We start from the raw sequence: 21,685 nt of genomic DNA on the forward strand, positions 1-21,685 counted from the left end.
TTCAATGGCAGTTGGCCACTCCAGTACCTGTCAGGCTCTGGGCTTAAGAGTGCCTAGTCATGGGCCTGGCCCCATTGTGCAAGGTGCTGCACACAGCTCCTGCTCCAAAGTGCTTACAAGGCAAGATGAGAGCCAGCAGCTGACCGAGCATAAGCAGAATAGCACCAGTGACGTGCACGGCTGGACTAGGTCCATTACGTTTATCTGGGAAAGTCCACATTCTTCCCTGGGGCCGTGTCAGGGGCGATTTTAGCGCTGGGGGCAAGAGGCTGACAGCTCTGTCGGACGGGAGGGTAGAGCCGTTGGCCGAAGCTCCCTTGAGCTCTGGGAATGTTGCAAGGGGCAGCCGCCCGGCCACGCCAGCCCTGGGCTCCCGGCCCACCTCGACGGCTGGCCCTCGGTCCCCCCCACGGCCCTCCCTCCTGCCACCTTTCTGGCCCAGCAGCTGCCACTTTGCTGAAGGGGTGTGAGCTCGTGGAGGCAGGGGCCAGCTTCGTGGTGTCTGCGCAGCACCTGGCGCAGCCGCCTGCAGCCCTGGTGCTATCAGTGAGCAGGGGCCTGGCAAGCCGGGGGCCTGGAGCCCCACATGGGCCATGGGCCACGTGCCCCCCCCCCCCAGCCTGGCCTGGCTGCTGGCGCCTGGGCCCCTGCCCTGGGTTGTCAGACCCCCGGCTCCTGGTGCCCAGACCCTGCCCTCCCTTGGCTCCGCCTTTATCTGGGCTACACCTGTAGGCCCCGCCCCTCTCCCTGGGCCCGCCCCTCAGGCCCCGCCCCTATCCCTGGCCCCCGCCCCCTTGGGCTCCTGGTGCCTGGCTCCACCCCCTAGTTGCCCCCCTCTGGGCCCCGCCCCCTGGTCTCTGAGCCCGGGAACCATCGTCTATTTTTAGCTCAGTTAAGCTAATTGGGGAGAGGTTCATGCCAAGGTCAAAGGTCAGATTCCCAGAGGCCTCCGGGCTCTCACCTTCCTTCTCACCCGCACCCTGCCAATCATTCCCCGGCTCGTCTCTGATTGGCCAGCGGGGAGGCGGGCCGTCCTTTGCTTGGCCAGAATAGGGAGGGTGAGACGCCGTCCGTCGCTTGTCAATCATCGCTTTCTGGTCCCTGTGATTGGAAAGAGGGGACAGCATTCCGGATTGTGATTGGACAGTGGGGCTCGAGGGTGCCGCCCCTTTAGGTCACCTTATTTGTTGTGGCTGCAGCCCCCGGAACAACTGCTGTTTCATTGGTCTCAGGGTCCGTCAGTTAACATAAGATCCACCCCTACCATGACGTTCTTCCATTTTATTGGTCTGTTAGCTCCATTGTGCCCCAGTCGTCATTGGCTAAAGTTTGCGCCCGTCCGGCCATTTATGAGCTCTTATTGGTGAATCGAGTTGGGTGGCCCGGTGATGCGTTTTCCGGAGCAGCAATTGGGCGAGACGGCTGGCAGGGGCGTGTCCGCTCGCCAGGTGCCCGGCACGGATTGGCGCCGCCGCCGCTTAGCCCCGCCCACCAGAGGAAGGTTTGGTTGAGAGCAGCTGTTGGTGTGTTCGACACTTTAGGGGCCGAGACCGGGGGGGGGCTGGAGCCGGAGCCGCCGCCGCCTCAGGTACCGGAGAGCGGGAGCCGGGCGGGGTCCCCAGGGCGGGGCGCTCGGCGGGTTGGGGGCCTGGCCCGTTTGCGGGGGGGGGTCTCTGCCCCGCCCCGTGGGGTGAGGGGAGCGGGGAGGGGGTCTGGGCCCTTGAGCCCTGGGGGGGGGTCACTGCACGGGGGGGGAGGCGGGGGGCAGGGATGACTGGCCTGCGGGGGGGCGAGGCCTGGGGGGGGTCACTGCACGGGGGGGGGAGGGAGGGGATGACTGGCCTGCGGGGGGGGCAGGCTGGGGGCAGGGATGACTGGCCTGCTGGGGGGGGCAGGTTTGGGGGGCAGGGAGGGGATGACTGGCCTGCGGGGGGGGGCCAGGCGGGGGGCGTGGATGACTGGCCTGCGGGGGGGTGAGGCCTGGGGGTTACTGCACGGGGGGGGGCAGGGAGGGGATGACTGGCCTGCGGGGGGGGCAGGCTGGGGGCAGGGATGACTGGCCTGCTGGGGGGGGCAGGTTTGGGGGGCAGGGAGGGGATGACTGGCCTGCGGGGGGGGGGTGAGGCCTGGGGGTTACTGCACGGGGGGGCAGGCGGGGGGCAGGGATGACTGACCTGCTGGGGGGGGGCAGGCTGGAAGGAAGCGGGGAGACTCGCCTCGCTCTGGGGGGAGCCCAGGTTTCAGGGTGCCCAGGGTCGTAGGATGGCTGGGGCTTGGCAGCTGGTCCAGCTGCCCCATTTGCGGGGGTTGGGGTCAGGGTGCATCTTCCCGTAGGATGGCTGGGGCTTGGCAGCTGGTCCAGCTGCCCCGTTTGCGGGGGTTGGGGTCAGGATGTCCCGTAGGATGGCGAAGGGGCTGTATCCCCCCCCCCTCAGGGCCGGGTTCTTGGGGTCCCAGCAAGCCCCGCTGTGCTCTGTTTGCCTAGGTGAGGTTACAGAGACGCTCGTCCATCTCCCCTGCCCCCCTCCCTGCACACCCCTTCGCTTGAGGCCTGGCTGCACCTGTCCCCGGGGCTGGGGCCTGAGTTCGTTCTCGGGCCTCACGCCTGCCCATGTTGCTAAGGTGTGTTCCATAGCGAGGGCAGTACAGCACAGATGCCCCCCCCCCCCCCCGGTCAGCCCAGCAAACACACCAGCAGCGTACAGCTCTTCACAGTAGGGACACCTGGGGCGGGAAAACACCACCTCGTTGCTTCTCCGTGCTTGCGAGCAGACCTGTGCGAGGGGAGCCACGTAGTGTATAATTAACATCCAGGGCTGGTCTGTCGACTCAGCCTCCAACGTGCTCCTGGCTGGGCATTGCTGATGGTTCCACTAATCCTTGTAATTAGCCCCTGGATAGTGCGAAGACAGGCATATTAGAAATTCATGGATAGACTCCCACAGCCCTGAGGTGCTTCTAATCCCCTTCTTATTTAACTCCATTAAAAATGCATTGGAACAGGAGATCCTCCCGGAGGGGAAAGGGATAAATATTTCTTTTATTGGAGAGAGCCAAAAAGGACCCTGTCTCTTAAATAGGGGCGGCTGGGTAGCTGCGATACCCCGGCATACCATCAATTATCAGGTGTGGGCTGACTGCCAGACTCCACCTTGGAGTATGGGTGAGTCTCTCAGCTGGAATCCTATGGCTGGCTCCAAACATAAGTCGAGGCTACGGTGATGGGCACGTTCACATGCAATATGTGCTGGAATGTTTATTTCCAGGGCGCTTGCCTCGAGGGCTCTTGGTATTTAGGTTAGTTCTTTTCCCTTCTGGGATGGCCGCAGTGCAGCCTGCTTGTGTTAAATGTGTCTGTGTCGAATCGGACACTTTATTATTTGCATGTCAATTAAGGAAAGGAGGAAGTGAATCATGGATGTTCAGAGATTGGGGAGGCCTTGGAGATCATCCAGTCCACACTATACTAGTGTGTAATTGCTACCTACAGTCTTGCCTCCTGTATCTGGTTAGTTTTAAATCTCCTGGAATAACGGTGCTTTCACCAGGTCTCTCTGGGGGTATGTCTACACTGCAGTGTCAGTCCAGGGCTAGTAGAACTTGAGTTAGCAGACCCTGGAATTGTTAACCTAAGGTTTGAGCGTCTACACTCATTTCTAACTCCAGGTTAGGAATTGTAGGACGCTGGGGCTCCAGAGTCTACATTCCGTTTTGCAGGCCCAAGTTCACCCACCCGTATCCCAGACTTCCCTAGCACCCTCCCGAAGTGTGGCAGCGCTAGCCCTTTGTTTGTGGTGCAGTGTGGGGAAAACTTGACTGTCCAGAGGACAAAGAAAGTCGGCCCGTGAGACTGTGCAGTAATTCCGGCAGACTCCCACCGTACATCTACATTGTGAGAAAATATCCATGACCTGAGAGGTTGGTCTCCCAGCATGGGCCCCCGCCTGAATGTCTACACTGCAGTTTTTAGCCCTGGGAGCCAGAGTCAGCTGACCTGTGTCAGTGCTGTGGGTTTTATTATCACAGTGTAGACATCCCCTCAGAGCACAAGTCCAGTGGGGCTGCATCTACACTGCAAAGCAACAGGGCTTGAACCCTGGGTCTGGGCTTGACTCAGCCTTGGACCCTCCGCCCCTGTGGGATCCTGGGGCCCTGGGTTAGCACCATTTGTGTGTAGACAGAAGGGGGGTTAGGCTTGAGCCTGATTTCAATCCCTGGGCTTAAATTGCAGTGTGGGCTTACCCTGAGGACTGTTCCATCCTTTAGCAGATCTCCTCTGCTCTTGGGAAGCTTGTCCTGCTATTCAGGCTGAGCTTGCTGCCTCTTTATCTCATCCCATTGCTCCAACTATTCTCATTCTCTCCAGTGATGTGAACAACTTCCTCTAAGTGTGCTGGAGGGGCGGAAGCAGATCTCCTGCTCTCACAATGGTCAAGCGGGTTCACTCCTCCCAGTGCTGAAATCCTTAAGGGTCGCAGCTGCGTTGTACTCTCTCAAACCCTACCCTGGATTTCCCCCTAGGTTCAGTCTCAGAAATACTTTGTGGTCTCTAAGTGGATTCATGTGTGCAATGCCCCGCCTCCCCCCCAGCTTATTAACATTTGATGACTGGCCTAGCACCCATATGAACTTTCCTAACTTCTTATGGAGGGAAAGGAAGAGATGCTGCATTGTTAATAGCTAGTGCAAGGGACTGGGAGCTTGGACTCCTGGGTGCACTGCCAGCGTTGCCACAGCGTCACTGAGTGACTGGGGAAATGGAGGCACATGGGCAAGTCACTTTCCCTCTATCTGTAAAGAGGCAGGGATGTTTGTCCTCCTTTGGGTGTCAGGATCTATTAAACATTGCCAGGTGACTGCCAGTCGCCTCCCCACGCTCGCCTAGAAGGTGGCTGTGTCATTGTTAGCCCTTTAGCAATGTTAGTGGCCAGGCCAGTGTGGCAAGGAGAGCTAACGCTCAAGGCCTCTCCTGGTAGTTAAATCAATACACGCCCTTGCTAGAGACAACCTGTGGGCGCATTAGTGCCTCTGTTCTCATGTATGGGGGTGTGTGGCAGGGAATATCCTGGCCTGTCTGGAGAGAGCCCTGCCCTTCAGGTGCTTCTTGTGTGTCTAATTTCCAACGTTTGCTGTAAGCTCAGCACAAGAGCTTTCCATGCTGCCTGCAACACACTCCGTCCTCTCTCCGCCAGCCGGTGTTTGACAGTAAATCCTGCTTTTATTTTACGCTTGCAACAAGTGGTTGTGACCTGGCACGTTTATAGAGACAAATGACAGCTTTGTTGTGGGGTGCTTACTAAACCGGGTGTCCCTTAGTCTTCCAGCAATGCCCTGAAAGCTCGACTGGTGTCTGCAGAGCTAATGCTTGCCCTGGGTGAGACGTTTTCTTAAGCCTGGGAAATTCTAGCTGATCCCCCGCCAGAGCACTACATCGCCCAGTCAGGGCAAAGCCGCGGGGGGGGGAGGAAGAGAGAGAGCCCCGATCGGCAACAGCTCTACTGCGCCCCTTAATTCTTCGGCGGCAATTCGGTGGCAGGTCCTTCGCTCTGAGGGGGACTGAGGGACCCACCGCCGAAGACCCGGACGTGCCGCCCCAAGCACCTGCTTCCTTCACTGGTGCCTGGAGCCGGCCCCGCGCCCAATGCCTGCTGAAAACAAGCTTTGATTTAAGACTTGCTATATTGTGCTGGTTAATTCCATCCATGTATCGCTGCCTTCCACTGGATGGAATCAAAACTGCTCATCTGTGTTAGATAGGCCTTGTATTGCTAAGGGAGATTCTCCTTTTTCCCCCCAACTGAAATGGACGTGTGTTTTGGAGCAAGAGGGGCTGGGTCCTATCTCTGTGGCTGCTCAAGTTCTGTGTGAGTGTTGCATTCATTTGGGGACGACAGGACATTCCTGGGTGACTGCAGTTGTACAGGATATTCCTAATCTGTCTAGTAGAAAGAAGACTGGTGGCCCTTGAGCCACCGGATATCAGTATTGTGAGTCAATGAGCATTACCTGTTTAATGACCAGTGGTGTGCAGTGACTTTACACAGTAAACACCCTTGAGACAGAGGTGCTAATTATCCCAGCGGTGACTCTTAAAGTTTTGTTTGGTGACTGTAATTGGAACCCAGCTGGGTAGCGGTGGCTGGACTGCAGCATAGTTCAGAGGCCGGGATCCGTATTGAGAAAGGAGCGGAGGAGAGAACCGGGAGGCAGGAATGGCAGCATTCCGATGGTGGCTATGGCACAGGACTCTTAGCTTCAAATCCCCATGTAGACAAGACCCTCCATCACCTGTTGCAAGCGGCTCTTGGGCTTAGTTCTCAACAGTGAAGTGGAGAGGAGGATTCTTGTCTCTTTGCTGTGGAGGCTGAGGATGGACTAGTGTGGAAAGCGCTTTGAAGACTAGAAAGGCTGTGTAGTGAACGTCGCTCTGCTCCCGTTATCCTGTATCTGATGGTGCATCACCGGGGCTCTTCACTAACATCTCAGTCAAGAGCAGTGGCTCCCTCGTAATGTGCTCTCAGCGTCTCGCGGCGGCTCCAGGCACCAGCGCTCCAAGCGCCCGCCTGGGGCGGCAACCTGCGGGGGGGCGCCCTGCTGGTCCCTGTGAGGGTGGCAGTCAGGCTGCCTTAGGCGGCTTGCCTGCGGGAGGTCCCCGGTCCCGCAATTCGGCAGCGGGTACACCCAATCCGCGGGACCGGGGACCTCCCGCAGGCAAGCCGCCGAATCTGCGGGACCAGGGACCTCCCACAGGTGTGCCGTCGAAGGCAGCCTGCCTGCCGGGCTTGGGGTGGCAGAAATGCTAGAGCCGCCCCTGCCTGCAGCCCTTGCCGGGCAGGACTGAAGGGAATGGGGTTCCGCACTACTCAGGTTTGCACCGGGGGTCGGATCTGGAACTCCCGTGTTTCAGGCTTTCAAATGTCGAGTGGTCGGGTAGGATCCAGGTCTGCAACGGCTCTAGAACGTTGCATCCTCTTGGCTGTCTGGCTAGGTAACAAAGCCGGGTGGGGGGAAGAGGCTGCCGGCAGGTTAACCCATGCGTGCGGTTTGGATGGCAGTGGCTTATGTTGTATGTGATTAAGACATAGGAAAAGTAACACTGGCAACAGGAAAGCAGTTAACCCAGATAGGCTGTTGCAACTCCAACTCCTGGGGGTATCTCCTGAGCAGGCCTTTCCCTGAAACCAAGTTCTGCTATTGAAGCTCTTCATGACTGAATTGCAATGGACGCGTTCATCCCTCCCGTGACCCCCCCCCCAGGGCGGTGCAGTGAAACGGGGCCTGAGCTGAGCCAAGGGTGGATATCGAGCTGGCTCCCTACGCCGGTATCGGTACTAGGGGGCGAGGAATCCGCAAGGGCTGGGCTGGGCGGATCTTTCACCCCGTACTGTCCACAAGACGGTGAACTTGCTCGGTGCATCCAAGGCGGCTGTTGTGTTACCCCGAGAAGCGGAGCAGGGGTCAGCCAGACGGTCTCCTGGATCTCTAATGTTGGCAGTGGAGATGCCGGCGCACAGCGTGACTGGTTGGCTGCCAGGCCGAAGCGGCGCTGCCTGCTGCTAGAACACCGTTGTTGTGACTTGTGCAAGCTAAGGATTGTGATGTGTAAGTTGCTGCCGCAGAATAAAATGCGGCTCCGAGGAGGTGGGGGGGGGATCAGTTGCTGGGCCAGCTGTTAGTTGCTTACTGAAAAGGTTTTGCTTTGGTTGGTAAGTGACTTTCTGGACAGTAATTGTGGTTCCAGCAGATGTTTAATATTAGTCATGCAGGTGTAAAATTACTCTGGAAATGTCCAGAGGCTGCTCCGGCCGGTTACACTGATCTACTGAAAGATCCGAAGAGCTGATGGACCCTGGGCTTTGACCTGTTCGGGGTCGGACACCTCATGCCGGTTATTTCAGGTAGTCAATGAAAGAGCTACATTTGGGCAGGAGCCTTTTAAAGAGAGGGGTCCATGTGATCTGTAGCAGTGGTTCTCAGCCAGGGGGGCCCTGAGCAGGTGTCGGGGCTCTGCCGAGCATGGCTGGCATTAGGCTCGCTGGGGCCCAGGCCAGAAAGCCAAAGTCCAGCCACAAGAGACTGCAGCCCGGGGTCCCAAGCCCCACCACCAGGGCCGGGGTGGAAGCCGAAGCCTGGGCAACTTAGCTTTGCAGGGCCCCTTGTGGTGTGGGGCCCCAGACAGTTCTCCTCCTTGCTACTCCCTATGCAGAAAACCAGGTGTGGTGGCACAGCTGGGCCATGGAGTTTTTATAGCATGTGGGGGGGGGGTGGAGAACCCCTCATCTGTAGGGGCCCCCATGCTTCAGAGGGGGGCTTTTCTGATTGAATTTCTTTGAGTTAAATTCATTCTTGTTGGTGGTGGAAGCTTCTGTTGTGCTGGAGCTCTGTATTTAGTGAATACGAGTGGACGGCTGGATCAACTCCTCTGATTGCACGGGGGGTGAGTTCCTGGAGCTTCCCTGGGATTGTATTGATGGTGCGTATTACAGCGGTGGCTAGGGACCATCCAAGAACAGCGCCTCGTTGTTCGGCACGATGCAGAGGAGACAGTTCCTGCTCCGAAGAGCTTAGTCTAAAGAGCGGCTGTAGCACTTGTATTCCGCTTCCCATCTCATGCCAGTCCCTGGTCTCTGGACACCAATAGTACAACAGGATTTCTAACCTTTCTGGGTACCCCATGAGCGGTGTCGGTTTGTCTGTTCTTGTGATGTGTGTACACACCTCACTGTCAAACACTCTGAAGAAGCTCGGTCTTGTTGGGGAGGGAACCCACGGAACAGAAGAAGCTCTTAGGAGCTATCGGGTGAAATAACGCGCAGGTTGAACGTTCTTATGCCTGACACACGGCTCTGCAGACTTGCAAGCGACTTCATGTCTGTGCTGTCCCTTCCCCCTGTCTGAAATGGGGGTGCTACTCCCAGGGGCATGGGGAGGCTGAATTCAGCTCGGTTTGTAGAGCCTTGGTTTTGGAAGGCCCTGTCTGAGTGCAGAGGATTGCTGAGAGATGAGTTTTCTCTGGTACTAATTTAGCAGGCACTTAGGTGACCTGAGCTGCAGTGAGGAGGTGGGTAACTTGGCTTGTGTCTGTGTCCTTTATGCTGTGGAAGAATCTGAAAAGTGTCTTTACGTTTGACTTTCCTGCCCACCCACCCTGGAAGACTGCGGTGAGTTGGGGAGTGAATGAAACGAGCGCGTCACAAGGAAGTGAAAGCTGCAGCAATTGAGGAGAAGGGATTTTTGACAGAATGGTCACAGCATCTTTCCCCCCGCTACCCAATATGTAACACGCGCTCGGGAGAGACGCCACCTTCGTGTTTTGTGGGAGCTTGAACCTCCAGCATAGAGGGAAGCCAGACAAGGCTCCTGATTGCTGCGGAAGCCTTCAAAGGCAAAGCCACGTAAAAAACCCGACCAAGCCACCCTTTGCGGATGGCCGTGAAGGGTCTGCGGTGACTGGCTTTGCAATGAGGCTGTGCTTCCCTTCCTGTTTAGCCTCTTGTGACTTGCATACGAAGGGCTGGGACTGACCAGTGATTGGCAGGTTGAGATAGAGGGTGGGGTGACCCTCAGTTCACCCTGCGGGACAAGCCATGGCAATGTCTTCAGTTGGAGAAGCCCAATATTCTTTTGACCCCGAGGGACGGACTTCCAAAGGAGATCGGCTCCCAAAGGGAGGCGCTGAGGACTTTCAAATCTGGCCCTAATTGTACTTGCTAAACCCTCTTACTGCTCCCTCTGTATCTAACTCTCCCCATCTGTGTCTGGCCTAATTTGAAGCTCTAACCTGGCGTCGCTACAGCCTGCGTTTTCCTGGACAGGCAAAGCAGAGTGTGGCTGCTAAGCATCAGAGCACTGTGGCCTGTGCAGGCTGCTTCTCCAGAACCACGCAGGACTCTCCCCAGGAAACTCTCGTAGGATGCTGACGAGGTCATTGCTTAATCGTTCCTCTTACATATTTAACAAAACAAGGTCCTCAAAGCGGAAGGAAGCGTTTCCCTGGCTTTAGCCAGCTCAGCTCCAGGAAAGCTGAACACGCAGTACTGGGCTTTGGCTGTTACGGGCTTTGAAATCTTTTCACACTGTTCTTGGAGTCTTGGTTTAGAAAAATAAACGGGCGACTGTCCCTCTTCCTTGGTGGGGCTGGGAAGTATCGGGCTGCCCAGCGTTGGAGTTGTACAAATCAGTGGGGTCTGTTTAGCATTTCCTGCCAGGGTTTGGCCTCTCGCCTGCTTGTGTCCCCAAGCAGATGGGGAACGGGAAATGGCCAGGCCAGGCTTTTCCTGGCAGCTCGCTGGTGGGTCTTCAGATGACCCTTGTGTTCTTGTAGACTTGGCCCTGTTAATGCTAACAAATCTTTGCTCCAGGGTCTTCCCTATAACACACCAGACTTGGATCTGATCTCTCACCTCAAGGCCTGGAAGTGCTTCCGTTAGGGTTTGAACACAGAAGGAAAGGCCTGAGACACTGAAAAATGGCTAGTGATCTTTGGGTGTCTGATTTAAGAGGTCTCCAAGAGACCCGACTCAGAGGCTGTGCAATCAGGTCCCTTTAAGGTGTCTCAGATTTGATAGCCACAATCAGGACTCATCTGGAAAAATCTTGGCCCAGTTGCCTGCATTTGAGAAACCCGTCTGCCCTTAGCACCAAGGTCACCGGTGCTGGCTATGGAATCCAGAAATGGGCTCCGGAGAATTGGACCCATTTTGCTAAACTTTCCCTGACTCATCACCAGGGGTACGAATCCACTGGAATAAAGGGCTAAGATGTTTGTCACTTAATTTAATCCGTTAAACGGTGAAATAAACACTCTGAAGTTTAATGCTGTTTTCTTCCATTGCTCCCGGTATCTTTTTTGCAGTTACGAACATCCCAAAGCAGACGTAGAGCTATTTGAATGAACACAAAAAGAACAGGAGCCCTTGTGGCACCTTAGAGACTAAAAAAATGTATTTGAGCATAAGCTTTCGTGGGCTACAGCCCACTTCTTGCATTGTTTTCTAAGGGGATTCTAGTAAAGAAGCATCGCTAGATGCATGTGCTTTGAGGTCTTCACATGCATTTCACATCAGCTCGAAGGAATCCTTTATCCCTGTCTTAGTGCATTGAACAAAGGATTGAGTTGAAGCCCTGAGACCTGTGGGACCTGAACTCACAGCCGCTGGCAGACCGGAGGCGTTGGTACACACAAACTGGAACCAAACCAAGAGTCTGTGGTGCAGATGTCTGGGTGCTTATTTCAGATAGTGTCCTGTTGCAATTCCAGTTCTAGCCCTACCTGGTTAACCCCTCCACCCACCACTGGCCACCACTTGAAATAGGATCTCTGGTATTGACTGTACATGTTCCACTCTTGCAAACCTTTGGGTGCCTCAGGTTTCAGAGTGGCTTATTTCAGTCTAGTTTAAACCGATTCCTAGTTGACTTCACTTAAACTGCAGTAAGTTGTTCTCGCAGCCCCTGGCGCTGGTCTAACTGAATGGGGTCAGACTGGTGTACGATAAACCAGCCCAGCTCTGGGTGGTCGCCACGTGTCCCCCCTGAGAACGCCCCGCAGGGTGGTTCTTTTCACCCATTGCCGGGGCGGGGGAGAACCACTTATGGCCATGGGGAGTGGCCGTGTGAAACTGACCAGGCTTGCATGGTTTCACTCTGCTGCAGACCGTGCAAGGGCTTTTTTCACAGGAAAGGCCTTAAAAGGGGTGGGGGTTGCTGGGCAGGGAATGTGGCCTGCCCATAGCCCTGGTGTGGAGGCGGTGAGCCTGTACTGCTTGCGTGAATGGGGATCTCCAAAGACACAAACAAACATTGACCTGACTGTCCCTCAGTTAAGAATTTCCCTTCCCAACGGCGCAGCGATGAAATAGTTCAGTCCTTCCGTCCTGCCCCCAGAGAGCCACGGGGAGGGAGGGGAGACCAGATAATGTGGCATTTCAGGCCACTTGCAGTAAACAGAACAGCTGCATTCAGGCTGCAAATGGGGCCTGAGCTTGTTGCTGCACAACAGAGAGCTCTTGAATCCTCCTGCCCCTTCCTAGAACAGGTCAGAGGCGCTGCCCCTCCGCCCCGGCCCTTGGGACCACATGCTGCAATGGCCGGTCCTGTCCGGGAGCTGTGTGCTCCGTCTGCAGGAATGCGAGTGAGATCTGCTAGGATTGCTGACTCACTCACTCAGCTGTAAGGATCCGGCTTCTTTCCCTCCGTGCACCGATTTCTGCTCGTCAGCATGCTCCTTTCTAAAGCTCATCCGCCAGTGAGGCCCGGGGCGCAGGCCTCTCTGCCTTCATGTGTGGGCGAATCGGAGCTCTTGGCAGGAAAGGGAGCGTGGCCTAGGAGGTGCAGTAGGCGAGTCGGACTCCCGGGTTCTATTCCTCGCTCCCCCGGTGTGGTATCTATTGGGTTTCCGGGAAACGGGGCGGGCAAAGCCCGCCCCATGCTAACGGATCCCCCCCAGCCTAAGGGGAGGTTCCACAGGGCCTCAGAAACCCACTAATTGCGGGGGACAATTAATAAAAGAACAGGGACAGGAGTGCGGTCAAAGGGTCATAAGAAGGGAGCCTGGGGCGGTTACTGGTCCGTACATTGGGGCTCGGTCCCTCTTGTGGGGCTGTTTGGGGCTTAGCAGAGTAATCAGTGCTTTCCAGCTGCACTCAGCTTCTGTCTGATTGGAGCACAAGGCAGCTCAGTCCAACCGAGTTACCATCTGAGACTTCCACCTCTGTAGTGTTGTATCTGTGCCGGGTGTTGATTCTTCCCCCTCTTGTGTTTCAGGAGCGTTGAGCCACTGGGATACTGTTCCTGGGCTCAGAACCAAGCCAAGAGCTGGTCAGTGGCGCAAAGGTTCTCGGATCCGCTGGGGCGCAGGGTGTGACCAGAATCCAGGCCATGACCAGCAGAGGAGCCGCCCGGCCGAATGGTCAGTCCCAAGCGAGTAAAATCTGTCAATTTAAGCTGGTGCTGCTGGGCGAGTCCGCGGTGGGGAAGTCCAGTCTGGTGCTGCGCTTCGTCAAGGGTCAGTTCCACGAATACCAGGAGAGCACCATTGGGGGTAAGTGCTGTGCGAGGGCGCGGGGGAGTGTCCGGGGGGTAGACGCAGACTCCCCACCGTGCTCTGGCGCTCCGGCTTCCCTCGCTCCTCCCTTGCTTGGCCGCTTCAGACCCTGTCGTGTCACTGGGAGCCGCCCCAGGCCTGGGAGTAGCGGGGTGAGGTCAGTGCTAGTTGGCGTAATGAATCCATGCTCCTCCCGGAGTTCCCTGCAGCCTCGCTGTATGGAGAAGGATGCAGCTGTGACTTGCTAAGGCTCCTGAAAGAATCCCGTAGTGCGTGTGAGATGGCACAGCCAGTTCTCCGATCACGGCTGAGGCACGATGGATCTCGATGAGTAGGTGGCATGTCTGTGTAACGGGCAGTGAGGCAGGGTAGGGCACTGAAGCAGGAGCTGAGACCTGAGCTCTGTTCGTGCGCGTGTCCCGGCCCCCTCTGTAAAGTGGGGACCATCTTTCATTGAGAGCTTGGAGACTGGCAGCAGTGGAGGGCTGAGGAAGTGCTGAGTGATCACGGGGTGAAGCCCCCAGGAGACGTGTTCCTGACTCCTTCAGCGCCCAGCAGTGGGGGAGGGAGACCTCAGTGGTTTGAGCAGTGGCCGGCTAACCCCAGGGGTGAGAGTTCAATCCTTGAGGGGGCCACTTAGGGAACTGGGGTAAAAATCTGTCTGGGGATTGGGCCTGCTCTGAGCAGGGGGTTGGACTAGACACCTCCTGAGGCCCCTTCCAGCCCTGAGATTCTGTGACACCCGGGTTGCTCACCACCCGAGCGCTCAGTCTTGGCTCGTGTAGAACCTTTTTAATGTGTTTTGCCTTCTCTCAGCCTGTCGTCCCCCAGCCTGGGGGTACCGAGAGCGCACTCATGTGGCCACACACACCCGCAGACAGCCCTAGGCCGGGGGTACCGAGAGCGCACTCATGTGGCCACACACACCCACAGACAGCCCTAGGCCGGGGGTACCGAGAGCGCACTCATGTGGCCACACACACCCGCAGACAGCCCTAGCCCAGGGGTACCGACAGCGCACTCATGTGGCCACACCCACCCACAGACAGCCCTAGCCCGGGGGTACCGAGAGCGCACTCATGTGGCCACGGACAGCCCTAGCCCGGGGGTACCGAGAGCGCACTCATGTGGCCACGGACAGCCCTAGGCCGGGGGTACCGAGAGCGCACTCATGTGGCCACGGACAGCCCTAGGCCGGGGGTACCGAGAGCGCACTCATGTGGCCACACACACCCGCAGACAGCCCTAGGCCGGGGGTACCGAGAGTGCACTCATGTGGCCACACACACCCGCAGACAGCCCTAGCCCGGGGGTACCGACAGCGCACTCATGTGGCCACACCCACCCACAGACAGCCCTAGCCCGGGGGTACCGAGAGCGCACTCATGTGGCCACGGACAGCCCTAGGCCGGGGGTACCGAGAGCGCACTCATGTGGCCACGGACAGCCCTAGGCCGGGGGTACCGAGAGCGCACTCATGTGGCCACACACACCCGCAGACAGCCCTAGCCCGGGGGTACCGAGAGCGCACTCATGTGGCCGCAGACAGCCCTAGGCCGGGGGTACCGAGAGCGCACTCATGTGGCCGCAGACAGCCCTAGGCCGGGGGTACCGAGAGCGCACTCATGTGGCCACGGACAGCCCTAGGCCGGGGGTACCGAGAGCGCACTCATGTGGCCGCAGACAGCCCTAGGCCGGGGGTACCGAGAGCGCACTCATGTGGCCACGGACAGCCCTAGGCCGGGGGTACCGAGAGCGCACTCATGTGGCCACACACACCCGCAGACAGCCCTAGGCCGGGGGTACCGAGAGCGCACTCATGTGGCCACACACACCCACAGACAGCCCTAGGCCGGGGGTACCGAGAGCGCACTCATGTGGCCACGGACAGCCCTAGGCCGGGGGTACCGAGAGCGCACTCATGTGGCCACGGACAGCCCTAGGCCGGGGGTACCGAGAGCGCACTCATGTGGCCATGGACAGCCCTAGCCCGGGGGTACCGAGAGCGCACTCATGTGGCCACACACACCCGCAGACAGCCCTAGCCCGGGGGTACCGAGAGCGCACTCATGTGGCCACACACACCCGCAGACAGCCCTAGCCCGGGGGTACCGACAGCGCACTCATGTGGCCACACACACCCGCAGACAGCCGTTTGTGGGGACCTGGGAGCCAAGACTCCTGGGCTCTGCTGCGGGCAAACACCAGCCCGTCGTATCCGTTTCCCTCCCTGTGCAGGGGGACTTGGGGCCCAGTCAGGTTTGAACGTCGCATGCAAAGCCTTTGTATCGCCCCAAAAGCTGCCGGGAATGGAACCAGGCTCTTGAATGTCTTGGGAAGGCGCTAGGGCTCCCACCTTAACACCAAGGGTGCTGGGCTCCTCTGGAAACCAAGCCCCTTTTAACAGGGTTGCTGGTCCCTCTTGGAACCGTAGGTCGCAGTATCCCACGCTGACTCATTGCGTCCCGCACAACGGCATCGGGATGTGCCAACCTGCCTGGGCACAAACACTGTTCCTGTTTGGACGTGGCTGTATCCCCCACGTCTGACGGGGCGGGAGCCCCCAGCTCCTTGCAGAACACGGGACTGGCTCTTGTTTGCAGCCGCCATGGGAGCCGACTCTTTGATCTCTGGATAAGCAGCCACTGTGCACAGCAGCAGGGTTTCAGCAATAGGGGGTGAATGTTAATGTCCCAACTTGAAATGATTAACCTGCTCCTGTGCGCCTAGAGAGGCAGCAGGCTCCAAGGTCCTAGATTCAGAGCCCTTGGGCAGTCACTGTCAATCTCCTTAGCCTGACAGCTCGCCAGGGCAGCGCCTCTCTTGCCCTACGCAGTGGGCTGAGTGCTACCGTACCACTGTCTCCTTGCCTCTCCACAGCGGCGTTTCTCACACAGTCCGTCTGCCTGGATGACACAACGGTCAAGTTTGAGATCTGGGACACGGCTGGCCAGGAGCGATATCACAGTCTGGCCCCCATGTATTACCGGGGGGCACAAGCTGCCATTGTGGTCTATGACATCACCAACCAGGTACACTGGGAGTTCTCCAGCACCGACAGCTAAGGGAGGGAAGGGGACGGGGGGTGAAATTGTCCCACTCTAGGCGGGAGGATGGTCTCGGGGGAAGGCCAGGAGCTGGGAAACCTGGGTTCTGTCTAGCTTGGCCGCTCAGCACCCGGAACCTGGCCGGTCACTGACTTGACGCCGTCCTCTCCCGCCTTCCCCTCCAGGAAACGTTTGCCCGAGCGAAGACATGGGTGAAAGAGCTGCAGCGGCAAGCCAGCCCCAACATTGTCATAGCCCTCGCAGGCAACAAGGCCGACCTCGCCAACAAGCGCATGGTAGAATATGAAGTGAGTAGCTGGGGTTTGTGGACTTGGCTAAGGCGTCCCAGCCCCCCGTCACCACCTGAATTCTGCCCCTGGCCTTTGAAAGCCTCTTGGCATCTAGCTGCAGCAGCACGGGAGTCCCTCTGCTCTGGCCGGGGGTCGGCCAGCAAGCAGCTCGTGGGTCCGTTGGACATGTGCTCTGTCAAGTACTCCCAGAATCCGAGTGTGGGGGCTGCACGGGGAAGGGGGAGCAGCCCCCTGGAATCTAATCCGCCCAGGAGCAGGGGTGTCCTGGCCATGTTGGCAGCCCCTCTGAGTGGCACAGGGGCGTTCGAGGTGGATCGCTGCTCCCGTCGGGCACCTAGCTAGGCCTGTTGGCACAGCCAAGCCCCTGCAGCAGCCTCTCGAAGCCTCCCAGAGAGCAGAGTTTGCTGCTTCCTGCCTCCAGCCCAGCTGGGGTTAAGGGTCCGTCTCTGGAGCCGCTGGCTCGGCTGCATAGCAGAGGACCTCGGCCTTTTGTGTAGAGGTGGGACTGTCAGTGCCTGTAAAAGGGCCTCCTTGGTGGGTCTGGCTGCCACTCCCCCTTCCCACACCCTCAACGGTGGAACTTGCATCTCTGTTACAGGAGGCACAAGCTTATGCAGATGACAACAGCCTATTGTTCATGGAGACGTCGGCCAAGACCGCGATGAATGTTAACGATCTCTTCCTGGCGATAGGTAAGGTGTGGGTGCCGCACGCACCAGGCTCCTGTCTTGGGAGCTCTGCCCCGGGGCTGCGGGAGGCAGTTCCCCCCGGCGCTCTGATTCCTCCAGTCCGTGTGGAGGGCTGGAGCTCCCCTTCCTGCCCTGCTCCAGTACCACAGGACTGGACGTGCCCGTGGTTCCTGAAGGCATTTCGAGGGGGAGGAGCTGTACTGCTGCATGTTCAGTAGGGAAGCAAGCAGTGATCTGCCATCGGCTCTGGCGCTGGGCTCAGTGTGCAGGCTCCATGCTGAAGCTGCATTAGCGCTGGCCGGCTCGGAGGGGACCCGTGCCTACGCTCTCCACTGGGGAAGTGCCAGGCTAGTCTTTGCGGTTACAGGTTAGGCTGCTGGGTGTTTGTGCCCTCAGACCTCCCACGTCCCTGAAACCTTGGCTCCTTCTCGCATCTCCAGGGCTGCTGCGTTTCTGATTGTCTTAGCACCTCAGGCTTTAGTGCCTTCAAATCCATGCGTGCAAACAAAAGGCCTGGGAGCTGCTGCTTGCACAGAATCTGCATCACCTGGGATGTTCCCAACTCTCCGCATCCATGGGAAGGCCGTTCTGGCCTGGCTGGTGCCCGTAACGATTGGTCGTGCAGCAGGACCCGCACAGGAGCGACTCCAGCCAGCTCTCCGGGCGCTGGCTGGCTCTCCAGGGCCACAGCAGGACAGGAGCCGGGTTCCCCAGAGAGCAGAGTGGTGGTGGGGACAGCAGGGAGGTGGCTCTGAAATCCACATTTGAGTCTCAGAAATGGGCCGTCTGAGAACCGGCCTGGGCGGAAGGTGGCTGGTGCCAGTGTCCCAGGGGGCAGGGAGGGGAGCTGCTCCTCTCCGTCGGCCTCGCTCACTCTCCCCCTCTCCCCCCTCCAGCCAAGAAGCTGCCAAAGAGCGAGCCGCAGAGCACGGGTGGCGTGGCGGGACGGAGCCGAGGGGTGGACCTCCACGAGCAGACCCAGCAGAACAAGAGCCAGTGTTGTAGCAACTGAAGGGTGGCGGTCGAGAGCGAGGCCGGCGCGAGACGACGAGCTAAGAGAGACCCTCCATTCCCACCCCCGTCCGCCACACTTCACCTCCCCTAACACCGGCTGAACCGAAGCCCTCCCGGCGCCTCTAACTGCACTTTTTAATGCTTCAGAACCACCGCCAGACATCTGTTCCCACCAGGCCAGTGACAGTGGAACCAGATCGACCAGGGACTTAACTTCCAAAACACAAACTCTTCACTTTGTATTATAGGTGCAAATCGCTACCTAATTCTGATTGATTCCCCGTCTCCTTCTCCAGCTAACTCCTCCCTCCCACCCGCCCCCTCTTTGCTTTGGTGAATCTGTGTTCTCGGTCCCGTCCCACCCGTCCTCTTCTACCGTCCCCCCCCTTATTTAGTGCTGGGGGGAGGGGCCCAAAGGAGGTGGAAACGTAATCCTTGTGGGTTTACTTTATGAAGAATAAGTTGAACGGGGACCTACAGAAAACACTGTTTTCTGAGGGTGTCTTTTGTGGGTTCACTCTTTAATTTTTCTCCTGTTCTCTCCCCCCCCCCGCCCCTCATCTATTTCAATGTTTGGGGTGGGGGGGGGAAGCTGCAGTGTCCTTAACTTCGTCCTGGGTGGCCTTTCTGGCAGGGGCTCGGCAGTGATGGGGAACGGGGGGGAGTGCGGGGTTGGAATCCTGTGCTCCAGCGGGAGGGCTGATTCTGGCTAGTGCTGATCGCTACGAAGCAAACACAGACAATGACTCTTCAGTGGCTAAGTCTCAGTAGCAGGAATAGAATCGTGAAATACGTTGCTATGAATAGCCAGTGCGAGCAGTGGCCAGCCCCCCTAATCCCATTGATGGTGGTAACGCCAGGCCAATGCACCCAGCATCGTGTGCTGGGGGGATTCCACGGCTGTGTGGCAGATGGTCTCGTTCATACTGACTTGGGTGGGTGTAAAACTCCAAAGTTCCTGCTGGGATTCGTCTCCCGAGAGCTCCTGGCCTCTCGGGGGAGGGCTAAGCCGAGAGCTCCATCAGCAGCCGCGTCAACTCTCTGGTTTGCACTTTCATCTCCAGTCGGTCCCGTTGAGCTCAGCTCGCCTTGAGCCGCATTCGGTTTTTAAGCTATCTGGAGGGGGTCACCGCTCTGAGCTCTGCTAAGGGAACCCACCAAAGGTTTTATCCTCCGGGCTCCAGTCCGCTCCTCTGTCGTGTGCGCTGCAGAGCCCCGGCTGTGTGCCGGGAAACGGGGCTCGCGTTGTCTGTTACCCTGCAGGCCAAGTGGCTAGCCAGGCTCACTTCAGAATGGGGGTGTCCCCCTGTCGGGGGGGGGGCGCACTGAGCAGCAAACCTAGGGAGCTCCAGGCGGGACGTGGGGCTGGGAGTCTGTTAGAGACGAGGTGAAGGAGAGTGGGAGGCCATGCAAAGGCAGAGGACCTGCCTTCCTTCCTGGCCTGGGGGAGGCAGCTGTCCTGTGTGCTGCCCCTTCCCCATGCCCCGTCTAGCAGGGGCTGGAACCTGGGGGAGGTGGGGAGGAGTCTGGGACACTGGCAAGGGCTCGGCTCCCCCCATGGAAGAGGAACACACGGGGTACCTTGAGGTCCCTGTCGGCTTCACCTGCAGGTTCTCCTTGCATCAAATCACAGGCCAGTCTGCGTCCTCTCCGGACGCTGTGGGGGTGTCACTGCTCACGGGGGGCGTCTTCTGCTTCTCAGCCCCACGCCTGCCCCAGCTGGCTCTGCTGGGGGGTCAGACAGGCACCCAGCCTGCCTGTGCACCGCCCCTGCCTATGTAGTGTCTCAAACTCAGCTCCACGGCTGCGGGCCTGTGAAATCCGAGCGCTCGCGTGCGAAGCAGCAGCAGCCGTTTTTACGTTGGCTGTCACCAGCGCTTGGTCCTGTGCGGCTGTCTGGGAAGCCCCCGGTGTAGTCCGGGAATCGCTGATCCTCGGAGCAGCACCCGCTGGAGCTGCTCGGAGCAGGAACCGGTTTCTTTCACAGGTTGCCTGTTCGGCTGGTCTCCCCTGCGGCTTAATGGGCCGTAGCAGGTTCCAGATGGGTCCTGGGGCCCTGCCCAGCTGCAGGGGGAAACCAGGGCCCGGAGTCTCTTGCTTCTGGTTCTGAGTCGCCCTTGGGTGTGTTGCCACCTGCCGAGGATCCTGGCTGCACCATTACCTCTGGTGCCAGCTGCTGGCTTTTCTTAGGTGCCGCGGAGGCTGCCAGGGCCCCAGGCTGCACTTTGCCTCTTGTGAGCCGGGGCGAAGGGAATCTCGCACGTCCCCCTGCACCTGGTCTCTGCATCAGCCGCCTGCGGCGCTGTCAGTCGTGGTTTGAAACTCAGGGCCCCTCTGTGCTGCTGCTGCTCTGACTGCCCCGGGCGGAGGGGAGCTCCTGGGCGTGTGTTGGGGTGGGAGGGTGGCTTTGAAGTGGGATCTCTCCACGGGGGAGCTGTGGTGCCCTTCCCCAGCACTAGCCAAACTGCAGCCCCAACATCTTCCAGGAAGCAGCTCCTATTGTCTGGGTCAACCAGAGACAACTAGGCAGGGGAAGCACCAGGCCAGCCCGGGGGGATGGGGGGTGGAATTGCTCGGGAAGTGGCCGGGACACCCCGAGCCTGGGTCCAGAGTCCTCTGCTCTCCCCCGTGTCCACACCCCTCTTGCAGGAGTGGGGGTGGTTTTCTGGCTAAATCCCTGGACCAAATTGGGACACTGCAGCTGTTGAAAGCCCACCCCTGCCTCCCCAATCCCGCTTGCCTTTTTTTCTGATGAATTTGTTTTGCTTTGAGAGAGCTCCTACATCGCATTTAAAATAACAATCATGGTAACAGAACTCAGCTGCTGATTTACCAATGTATTTAATGTAAGTAAAAAAAAAAAAAAATCAGTGTATTAAATGAAGCTGCTGTTTGGTTGTGTCTGCAGGTAGCTGGTGTGGGGGCGGGGGGAAGCTGGAGGGTCGGCTTCTCCGAACACCCGCTCGCACCACCGGCTCTGGCTCCTGTTCTCTGGGTGGGGGCCGGGCTGTAGACTTGTGAGAATCTGCTGCCTCTCAGCCCCTGGCCACGGACCCCAGGGCCGGAAGTGGGGGAACAGCTGCCATTTTAACTTGCCCGTCCTGGGCCTCCCCATCTGTGCTCGTGGCCGGTCAGTGAGCCAAAGGTAGCTCCCCTGCCTGTGAGCCCAGCTCCCCCAGCCGCGGGGGCACTGACCCCATGGCTGCTGCAGAGCTGCCCCCGGCCCTCTCAGGCTGGGGGTGCCTGGAGCACAGGTCAGGCTTGTCCTTTGCCCGGCTGGGCAGCCTGTAAGCTGAAGCTCATGGCTGGCGGGGCCTGGCCTGGCACCGGCTTAGGGGCGGTCACTGGATGTGTCGAGGTGCCTGTTGGATGGGGGTGAGCACCCCCTGCTCCCCCACAGGCCCGGTCTGAGCCCTGCACCTGCTTTGAGGTGGATTCCTGGGCTGGGGCCTGCTCCCATCATGCCCAGCGAGCCCAGGTGCGCTGCCCCTTGGGGGTGATAGACCAGGGGGTTCAGCCAGGCCACCTGATGCCCCCGCTGAGGGGGTGGGGGGGCGACTGGCAGGAAACTGGCTCTAG

The 21,685-nt window shown here is 58.6% G+C and overlaps 1 protein-coding gene across 2 annotated transcripts; it reads left to right on the forward strand.

Annotated features, from left to right (window-relative positions):
* Nucleotides 1-1,492: 1,492 nt before the first annotated feature.
* RAB5B (RAB5B, member RAS oncogene family) lies at nucleotides 1,493-21,001 on the forward strand. Of its 2 annotated transcripts, none has more exons than XM_044995581.1 (6): nucleotides 1,493-1,588; nucleotides 12,766-13,042; nucleotides 15,926-16,077; nucleotides 16,278-16,400; nucleotides 17,002-17,095; nucleotides 17,989-21,001. In XM_044995581.1, exons 2-6 carry the CDS (start codon nucleotides 12,880-12,882, stop codon nucleotides 18,102-18,104), a joined length of 648 nt encoding a protein of 215 aa, XP_044851516.1. In that variant the 5' UTR covers nucleotides 1,493-1,588; nucleotides 12,766-12,879; the 3' UTR covers nucleotides 18,105-21,001. The 2 variants fall into 2 exon arrangements, with proteins under 2 accessions (XP_044851516.1, XP_044851518.1); XM_044995583.1 differs by having other exon boundaries at nucleotides 1,498-1,578; nucleotides 12,762-13,042.
* Nucleotides 21,002-21,685: the final 684 nt, after the last annotated feature.

The sequence above is a fragment of the Mauremys mutica genome, chromosome 20 (assembly GCF_020497125.1).
Source record: "Mauremys mutica isolate MM-2020 ecotype Southern chromosome 20, ASM2049712v1, whole genome shotgun sequence".
Classification (NCBI taxonomy): domain Eukaryota; kingdom Metazoa; phylum Chordata; order Testudines; family Geoemydidae; genus Mauremys; species Mauremys mutica.

What these genes read in the sequence shown, in the direction of transcription:
- RAB5B (XM_044995581.1), top strand. Translation starts at nt 12,880, where the DNA reads ATGACCAGCAGAGGAGCCGCCCGGCCGAATGGTCAGTCCCAAGCGAGT. An exon ending in TCTATGACATCACCAACCAG is followed by an intron (nt 16,078 to 16,277) that starts GTACACTGGGAG and finishes CTTCCCCTCCAG; the next exon opens with GAAACGTTTGCCCGAGCGAA. An exon ending in AGCGCATGGTAGAATATGAA is followed by an intron (nt 16,401 to 17,001) that starts GTGAGTAGCTGG and finishes TCTCTGTTACAG; the next exon opens with GAGGCACAAGCTTATGCAGA.